The 10,083-nt window shown below is 41.6% G+C and overlaps 1 protein-coding gene across 1 annotated transcript in view; it reads left to right on the top strand.

The window, feature by feature from the left end:
• EPM2A (EPM2A glucan phosphatase, laforin) overlaps positions 1-10,083 on the top strand; it is a 153,015-nt gene that overhangs the window by 136,364 nt on the left and 6,568 nt on the right. Inside the window, exon 3 of the mRNA XM_007955613.1 lies at positions 3,812-4,053. Within this exon, the coding sequence (XP_007953804.1) occupies positions 3,812-4,053 (242 nt within the window). The remainder of the gene's footprint in view (positions 1-3,811; positions 4,054-10,083) is intronic.

Here is a 10,083-nt window from a genome sequence, read left to right as displayed (position 1 = left end):
TATGGTCCCAAGCCCACAGGATCAACTACTCGGTCTGGATAGGACATCTTGATAGAGGCAGGGTGCTGCTGCCATTGAATAGCCAGAGGAAAGGGACAGTAATCCAGAGGCTGTGAAATTCTCATTCCTGAATAGACTAAATACTCGGCTTTCTCTCAATCTGCTGGGCTCAGTGAGGTCTCTGATAATTCTTTGGGTCTGCACCAGGGTGAAAAGGCCTTTGTATTCAGTGTTGCTCTTTCTAGTACCTTTCAGTCCTCCCTGAGTTTCTTATCTTTCTCTTTTATGCTTTTAATTTCCTCATGACGATCCTCAGTGATGCATCAGGTAATGCCCCAAAGCCCATTAGACTAGAACCCAAGCAGCCATAAGTAATTGATTTATCCTCTCTTGGAGGGTAACTAGGGTTAAGCTTTAGAATGACAATGACAGATCTTGTGAGATATTTGCATTGGGATGGGTAAGCCCCCCACTCAAAGGTTTGCTGGTTGACTTTTCACGTTAACAGTAACAACAGACAAAAAGGAAAAACAAAATCAAAAACAAAAATGAGATTGATTTCGTATAAAAAATAGGGTATATGTTCCATATCTTATAACATTTATATGAAGGCTATAAAGAATAATGCAGAAATAATTGAATAATCACATTCTTATTCAAAGTTAGCTAAGGTCTAAAATAAGTAAATTATTTTAAGTAGACATAGACTTCTCTTGTATTTATTGTATAACCAACCATGAGTGCTTAAATACATTCTTTAAATATATTATGTTATCATAGTCATTCTTTACAACATTTCTGTGAATTACTTACTTTTAGATCCTTTTTAGATGAACACACCTAAGGCTTAGAGATGACAACTTGGCTATTAAATAACACAGGAGCTCTGGTAGTGTAGTGCCTAAGGCACTTGACTGCTAACCGAAGGCTGATGGTTCAAACCCACCAGCCACTCCTCGGAAGGAAGATGGGGCAATCTACTTCCGTAGTGATACTGCCTGAGAAACCCAAGGAGGGGTCACTATGAGTCACGTCCGACTCAACGGCACATAACAACAACAACAACAGCAAATTATATAGCACTGTGAGAGAATTGGCTTTTTTTTTTAACTTAGTTTTTCTGACTTAAGGAGGCTTAGTGGTACAGTGGTCAGTGTCTTGGCTGCTAACCAAAGGATCCCTGGTTCAAACCTACTGGCTGCTCCATGAGAGAAAGATGTGGCAGTCTGTTTCTGTAAAGATTACAGCCTTGGAAACCCTACAGGGCAGTTCTACTGTGTCCTTTATGGTGCTTATGAGTCAAAATTGACTTGGTGGCTGTCTGTTTCTTGGTTTTCTGACTTAGGTTCAGTGTCTTTTCCATCACATTAAAAGCTGCTCAATTACATAATATTAATCTTTTGATTCATTCTTTAAATCTGTCTCTCTATATAATTGCATGCATGCATAACTATATATTTTAAAAATGATATGGAATATCATTTTTATCAAAACAATATAGTTGGTGAACCCCTAGTTCTCTGTGTCAATATATTAGTCTTACTCCTGCCTGACATTCCCTTTTCTCCCTAAAAGTGGTAAAGAGTCCTGTTCCACTCTTAATATCCTAAATCATGTGTTCTTGATCTTGACATTATTAACATTTTGTGCTGGATAATTCTTTGTTGTAGGAAACTGTCTTGTGTGTTGTAGGATGTTTAGCGTCATCTCTCGCCTCTACTCACTAGGTGCCAGGAGCACTCCCCAGTGTGACAGTTGAAAAATGTCTCCACAGACATGGTCGCATGTTGCTTAGCGAGCCGAATTACCCCTGCTTGATGTCTATTGCTATGATGTGAATATGAAAGCAGCTAAATCAAGGTGGAGTTCCTCTGTTCAGTTTCTTTCCTGCATTTTGTGTGTCAGAACAAGTCAGGTTATGCTGTGGTTACAAACAATGCCTGAAGTGGCTTAACACAGCAAAGGGGTCTCATTAGCTCTCCAGGTTGGCTGTCCTCCACAGAGCAACTTAATGTTCCAGGTTATTTCAGTGTTCTAGGAGCTCAAGATCCACATGTGCTTTCATGACCGTTGCAGCAGAGAGCAAGAGAGAGCGAGAGAGAGAGAGAGAGAGAGCACAGACAGTTGTTAACAAGGTCTTAAATATATTCCTCTGGAAGTGACACATGACACTTCTTTCACATTGTAGTCACTAAAGCAAGTCACATGGCCATGTCTTACTCTGAGGTAAAGGGGAAGTTTAGTCCTATATGCCTGAAAGAGGATACTTGGGAATACAGGTGAACATTTGTAATGTCTCCTACAAATACCTAGTAACTATTGTTTGAATGCCCTCTAATGAACTAAATTGAAGGGGCTCTGGTGGTGTAGTGGGTAAGGCAATTGACTGCTAACCAGAAGGTGGGAGGTTCAAACCCACCAGCTGCTCCATGGGAGGATGATGAGGCAATCTACTTCCGTAAAGATTTACAGCCTTGGAAACCCACTGGGGATCCTATGAGTCAGTATAGACTCGATGGCAGTGGGTTTTAAAGAGCTAGTTAAGTTCTAGGTGATAGGATTTAAGTAAATTTTGAAATATGATATCTACTCATTAGTTCTGTAGAGAATTTACACATGTGAAATAATTAGTGAACAAGATAATAGACACTATATGTGATACATTATAGTAATATGTATTATTTTATAATATTGACATTTTTATAATATTGACATTTTTATAATATTTACTTTGTTTATCATTTGTAAGTTTTCCAAGTCAAGAAAGTGGTATGTCTTTCTATTTTTTCTTTACATCCAACTATAAAATTTCACAGTTCTTTCTGGTAAAATGTATGATTAGATGCTTTGTAATCGTGTTATCATTTTTGAAGGGATTTTTTTCTACTCCCTTCTACCTTGTTACAGCTGATACACAGAAAAGCTATTTGATTTTTGAATAGTCATTCTTCATGCACATGCCTTAATGTGAATACTCTTACAGTTTGCATAGCTTTTATACTTGAGTCACTTAGAAGAATAATCGTCAAGTTTTGGCCCCTGGACCCCGGACTAGCAGCTTCAGTATCTCCCGGGACTTGGTAGAAATCCAAATTCTTGGATTCCAAGACTAGGCCTACTGAATGTGCAACTTTGGGGGTGGGGCACAGCTTTAGGGATTTTTAGGTATTGAGTCATACCTGTAAAAATAATGATTAGGTTCTCTCTCCTTTGTCAGTAGTTGTTGCTAGTATTTCTTCTTCTCACTTTTAATTTTACATGAAATGTGCAGAGCAATATTGGGTACTAGTAGAAATAATTGTGTATTTTATGTTATTTAAAAGAAATGTTGTTTGTTAGTGCCTGGTGTTTATTATGTTTAAAAGTTTCCTACCATTTGAAATTTTTACTTAGAATTTTAAAATAGGAATGACTATTGGATTTTAGCAAATTGTTGATATAATTTGTTGATATAATTATATGAGTTTTCTTTAATCTATTAGTATTTGACATGTGTTGATGAGTTTTGTTTTGTTGAACCTTGTATGCATTCATGGAACATGTCCAACTGTTTTAACATATTACCAGATTTGGTTTGCTAATGCCAATTGCCTGACATTGTAGTAAATCGAATTGTTTGTTTCCTCCCAAAACAGCAACAATAATGTTCTTTTTCTTTCAACAATAAAATGGGTTCTTGTTTTCTTAAAAGTATGGTTTCTTATGTTGCTTTGAAAGGTTCAATGAATTTAGATACTACATGTTTCATGCAGCATCTTGACCTCAAATCATAACAACAATGGTAATAGTTGACTTTATGTGCTCTTATTAGAATTCTACCAAATATCTGGCTGGGTAGCTGTCCACGCCAAGTGGAACACGTAACCATCAAACTGAAGCATGAATTGGGGATTACAGCTGTAATGAATTTCCAGACTGAATGGGATATTATACAGAACTCCTCAGGCTGTAACCGCTACCCAGAACCCATGACTCCAGACACCATGATTAAGCTGTATAGGGAAGAAGGCTTGGTCTACATCTGGATGCCAACACCAGATATGAGCACCGAAGGTAAGTGTCAGGAGAATACTTCTGGCTCCTTGCTTGATGTGTTTCATAGAAACTTAATGTTCATTGTCTGTCTGTCCATATCTTATCTATTTAACTGAATGAACTATATATGAGTGGTAGAAATGAATATAAAGTATTAGATTTAATACCTATCTTTTGGCACCTTGGCTAAGATTCCACTTAATGTGGATCTTTTAATTAATTTGTTTATTCACTAAACAAATATTTATTATATGTCTGCTGTGTGTGTGATGTCATGCTGATGGTTGGGAATATAATGGTGAAGAAAATCAGGTACAACTCCAGCCCTTATGGAACTTACAGTCCTGTAGGACTGATATTAATCCCATGATTGCAAATATAAATTTAAAATTGTGGTGAGATTTTGTTAAAATGATACATAGATACTGCTATGAGAATACATACAGGCAAATCAGGCCCTGAAAGGGGGGTCAGGGAAGGTTTTCATGGGAGGTAATGTTTGAGCTACTGTCTGAAGAGGGAATTGGAGGGGAAGGGTGAGGTGGATGAGAGTATTCCAGGAAGAAGTGACTTGAGAAAAATCCCTGTTGTTGGAGAGTACATAGAGTGCTGCAGGAAGTGAAAGGAGACCAATGCGGCCCCAGCTCAGAAAATGAGGCAGAGTGTGGTGTCGAATGACACTGGAGAGGTGGGCAGGGATCTCATAAATGTGGAGGACCTTGGCAGGACCATGGCCATGATAAGGACTTTGGAGTCTACCCTGAAGTGAAGAGAAGCAGATGAAAAAGTGAGAAGCTGGAAGATGCCAGGATAAAATGTTTGCCTCTCCAAAAGTGTGCTTTGATGGCAAAAGTGTGGCGAATGGATTGGAGGGGAGCCCAGAGTGGAGCTGGGGAGACGTTAGGAGGTTTCCGCAGTGGTCAAGGTGAGAGACCATGTGAGAGAATGTAGCTTGGGGTAAGGTAGAGGTGGTGAGTCTTCATCTACCCAGGCTGTCTCTGTGAAGGGGGATTAGGATGTGTGTGGGCTAAAGCACAGTTTTGATCCAATGGCGAGGAGACAGTACGGCATTTCAGAACTAATTACAGGACAGAGAAGGATGCGCGGGGAGAGGACTGAGTCATGAGCTCTCTCAGGAGCATCCTGTGTGGAGGGACACAGGGAGCCTGTGGAGTTGGGCAGGGTTTTGACAGGTGTGGAGGACATGCAATGGGGAGGAAATAGCATAAGCCAAGGCACGGCCGCCATCATGGTACAACTCGAGCCATGGGACTTCAGTGGAATGATGTGTCCTTGAGCATGGCTGTAGAAGAGGGTATTCTTAAGGAAGGAAAGATGTCTGAAGACAAGGGAACCAAGTTACACAAGTAGTGCTGGCCAGGCGTCAGCAGGGGGCAGCAGAGAGCTACGGAACTGGCACAGGGTAAGGGCGTTTAGTGAACTGCTGTTTTGGGGAAAAGAACGAAGCATTTTCCCTCTTCCCTCAGTGTAAGTTCTGTAGCAACCACTCTTCTGAGCAATTTACGTGCATTAATTTATTTAATCCCCTATCAAAGCTCTAGGTATTGTCGTTAGCTTTATTTTGCATAGGAAGAGGCTGAAGTATACAAAAGCTAAGTAAGCTGCCCAGAGTCCTATCTAGAAAGAGGCATGGCTTGGATTTCCGGGTCCGCAGTCTGCCGCGGAGCACTGCTCCAGACCCCGCACTGTGGAGCTTCTTCTTGCAGACTGTCCAGACTGTTCATGCATCTTCAACACAACAGCACACGCAGTCACACACACTCACGATCAGCTGCTGTTACACAGCGTCTGGAGTCACAAGGGAGATAGGTGATTTTCCCAGAGTCAGCAGTCACGACGCTGGGCAGAGGCGGAAGACCTCAGGGGCTGCAGAGAACTTAGCTCTCTGGGCCTCTCCAACCGTAGAGTAGCCCTGTGTGGATCTCACCTGCTCCTTCTGGCCAGTCCCCTGCACTGTTATTAAAGATGGGGTATATTTTTGGCTCCTGAAGAAAGAGATTATCTTTGACAGTAACCAATCCAGAGAGAAGCTTTATGTGCTTTGATGGCTTCTTAAAGTTCTTCCCTTCGTAAAGGGAGAAAATGCAGACTTTATGTGCCCAGAAGAGCACTGGTTGAACCTAGGTCACATTCGCCTCGTCCAGCTTGCTTCTCTGGTTTCAAAACAGAGGAGATTGTGAAGATGGAGTGACTGTTCCAGAGAACAGTTAGAATCTGGCTTTGTTGCTTCTCGTTTTGTAACTTTGCCTTCCCGTTGGTGTGCTCCGAGACTAGGCTAGGAGAAGTTCCCCTGCACATCCTGTTCCATGCCGGGTTCTGATTACCTGAAGGCCCTATGGGTAATTTGCATGATAGTTTGAGGCTATGCAGAAGCCTGAAGGAAGACTATATCCCCAAAGACCCACTGTGATTGTATTCAGATCTCCTTTGTGGTCACCAGGTTACCAGGTTCCAGTCCTAACAGTGCAGAAGGGCAGCATCTTCCATGCCAGTGCCACCCTGAGGCACAGATGGCAGCCTGAGGAAGGCTGCCACTTGGAAATGGGGAAGCTCTGAGATAAGGAAAGGGCATAACTGGGGGCACAGGCAAAGGCTTAACAACCATCCTTGAGTCCCATTGAAGCTTTTTTCCAATAGGTCTTTCTCTGTGGCTCATACTATTAGCACAATGAGCATACAGGTTAATTCAGCCGAATATTTTTAGAACTCTGGAGAAAACTCCATCTGGAAGTGTTTTGAGCTACAGCATAATGCTGTCAGATAATGTCTGAGGGAGAAGACAGTTTATTAGGCTTGACTGTCACCACTGGTTGTCACAGACGTGTTACAATCAATGGTGCAATCGATCCTTCCTCTTGTACACTTTGTTGTATGGTGAGAGATTGCTTAGGGTTTTTTTTAAAATCCCCCAAATCAACTCTGATTTCTGCCTGTCACCTGAGAAACAAAAAGCTCCCCAATCCAGCACTCACCTGAAATAAAATCTGCTCATTAAAATACAGTTTTCCTTCATGTAGAAAATACTGAGACTGTCTCCACCTGTGTCACTGCAGCGCTGGTGATAACAAATGATCCCTGCATGCCTTCAGCTGAGTTTCTGTGCTTCCCAAAGTCCTCGGCTGCCCCTTGTGACCACTCTCTGAGCTCTTGTCCTCTCACTTAACACACTGAATTCAGTCCTGGCAAAATGGAAAGACACTGACCTTGGAGCCAGGACACGTGGTCTGAGTCTCGGTCACCGTAGTAACTGTGTGAGATGGAGCCAGTTTCTGCATTTGTAAAATGGGGGTAATAATTTCTCCCTACAGGATCATAAAGGATAGAGTAAGACAGTTTATATGAAAGTGTTTGGAAAATCACAAAGTTGTATACAAATATAAGATATTCAATCTAGGCCATATTCCTAAGTCCTAAGTGCTTAAATTTTTGCCAAAGGATGTCGTAGAGTGAATGTCTGTTATACCTTAAGGGTGAAAAGGGGATATGCTCAAATAAAATGATAATATATTCAATCCTGTATCTTCCTGTGTAGTGAGAAAGGAGAGATTCCTGTACATACATGTGTTGGAAAGCCATGAGTTATTTCTTTCAGGGGCAACTTCAGAGCCAAGTGTCTCTGTTGCCTTTTTATCTCTCCCTTTTCCAGCCCTGGTACCTCAGGCTGGTCCACTGTACTTGCCATATGCTCTATCCCATTTTCGTCTTTTCACTGTCTTTGTGCCTGCATCTACGCTTTGTTTGGTCATTAGGTGTTGTAGAGTTGGCTCCCACTCGTGGTGATTTCATAACAAAATGAAATGTTGCTTGGTACCGTGTCATTTTTATAATTGTTACTGTTTGAGCCCATCGTTGCAGCCACTGTGTCAATCTGCCCCATTGAGGGTCTTCCTCTTTTTCACTCACCTACTTTACCAAGCATGATGTCCTTCTCCATAGATTAGTCCTTCTTGGTAACATGGCCTAAGTACGTGACGTGAAGTCTCACCATCTTTGTTTCTAAGGAGCATTCTGGCTGTACTTCTTCCAGGACAATGCGTTTGTCTTTCTGACAGTCGATGGTATATTCAGTATTTTCAACCCATACCATAATTCAAAAGTATCAGTTTTTTCTGTCTTCCTTTTTCATTGTCCAGTTTTCACATGCATATGACATGATTGAAAATACCATGGCTTAGGTCAGCTACACCTTAGTCCTCAAAGGGACATCTTTGCTTTTTTAAGACTTTAGGAGACCTTTTACAACAGATTTGTCTGTTGCATGTTTTAGGCAGCTTTTAATCATTCCAGAGTTGAACTAGTGTGGAGCAAGTGTGGGCCAGAACTTAGGTTAGATGTGTCAAGTATGGTCTCAGATCAAACAGGTGTTATTGTTTTGAGCAAAGGAATTTTTTTTTTTTGTATCAAATTAAATTCTATATAGAGCCTAAGGATGTAAAACATAAAAAGTAACTGCTCTGGTTGATGTTAGCTGTATTACACAGAGTACAGGTGAGCCCTTTGAGTTACCCAGTGGGTCACATGTTGGCTCAGGATCCCTGGAATGGGTTTTCAAGCGGAGGGAAATGTGCTCTTTGAGTGCAGAGAACTCCTGGGTAAGGATGGAGGGGCTAACCCCCAGGAAGCATGTTACTCTCACATATGGGTAGGAATAGCAGCATGACTGGGCAGGTGGGAGGCAGATGTGATTGGGAGCTCAGCTTGACAGGAGAGCGGCCAGGAAGTCCCATTGGCCAGGGAGCTTAGGGAAGGACAGAAGTACAGTGGTTGAGACCAGAGGCTTTAGAGTCGGACTGGCTGGATTTGAGTGGTCACTTATGGAATAACCTTGGGCAAATCTCTGTGCTTGTTTCCTCACATATAAATAGAGAATAATAACATTGGCCTTATAGCTGTTAAGAAGTAGTTGTTCAATAAGCTGTTGTATGCAAAGTACTTAGAACTTGGCCTTGGAAAGGGCTTGGCAGTGGAAGAGGCTTAGTTAATTTTACCTATCATCAATCTAAGGCAGTTTGTAATCACTAGATATCAAAATACACAAGGGCTCCAGCTGGGATCAGGCCGTGACAAGTGGGCACCCAGGACCAGCTATTTCTCTCATGCCCTTTTGTGTTATTGTTCACATGATTTAAATATATGGTTGACTGTTCTTAATAAGGAGGGCCGCCGAGTCCTTTGGGGAGAAGACTACTGTTGGCAGTGCCCACTTGAGGAAGCTGTGTTGAGCTGGAAGCCTTCTGGAGCTTCCACGTGGCAGCTGATGTGGACCTTTCGGGAGTCTGTGTCTGAGAACACAGAGTCTTATACTAACGCATAACCTCTCTCGGCTTCTAAACTGTGTACATGCGTCTTGGAGACTCTTTAACAGATAAACTGAGCTAAAGAGGGGGATTTGCATCAATTGACCATTTGGTACAGACCTTTCCTTGGTGAACCTCTGCCCAGAGACTAGAGCTGGGAAAGGGGCCTTTTCTTTTCTTTTTTTAAATGCATTTTATTGAAATATAATTTATGTACAGTGAAATACACAAAACTAAAGTGACATGGGTCAGTGCATTTTTTTATTTTTGCAGTCTTCCCTCCCCTCCCCTCCCACCCCTGGAAACCAACAAAGAAAGTTTCCCTCCATATATAAACCTTTCCCTGACCCTCCACAACAACAAACTAATACTATATTTGTCCTTCTGTGATTGACTTATTTCACTCACCATAATGTCCTCCAAATTCATCCACATTATACGGTGTTCTGCAGACTCTGCATTCTTCTTTAGTGCTGCATAGCATTCCAGTATGTATATGTATCATAGTTTGGTCATCCACTCTTCCGCTGATGGGCATGTAGGTTGTTTCCATCTTTTTCCTATTGTACATAGTGCTGTGATAAACATAGCATGCATGTCTCTGTTCCTATCCTGGCTCTTACATCTTTAGGATATATACCTAGTAATGGGATTGCTGGGTCAAATGGTATCTCCAATTCCAACTTTCTAAGGAATCGCCATATTGCTTTCCACAGTGGTTGTGTCACTT

The sequence above is a fragment of the Orycteropus afer genome, unplaced genomic scaffold, assembly GCF_000298275.1.
Source record: "Orycteropus afer afer isolate SDZICR_OR568_19922 unplaced genomic scaffold, OryAfe1.0 scaffold00518, whole genome shotgun sequence".
NCBI lineage: Eukaryota > Metazoa > Chordata > Mammalia > Tubulidentata > Orycteropodidae > Orycteropus > Orycteropus afer.
Note: the sequence above shows the minus strand (reverse complement) of the source record. Positions and strands in the feature narration are given on the sequence as shown.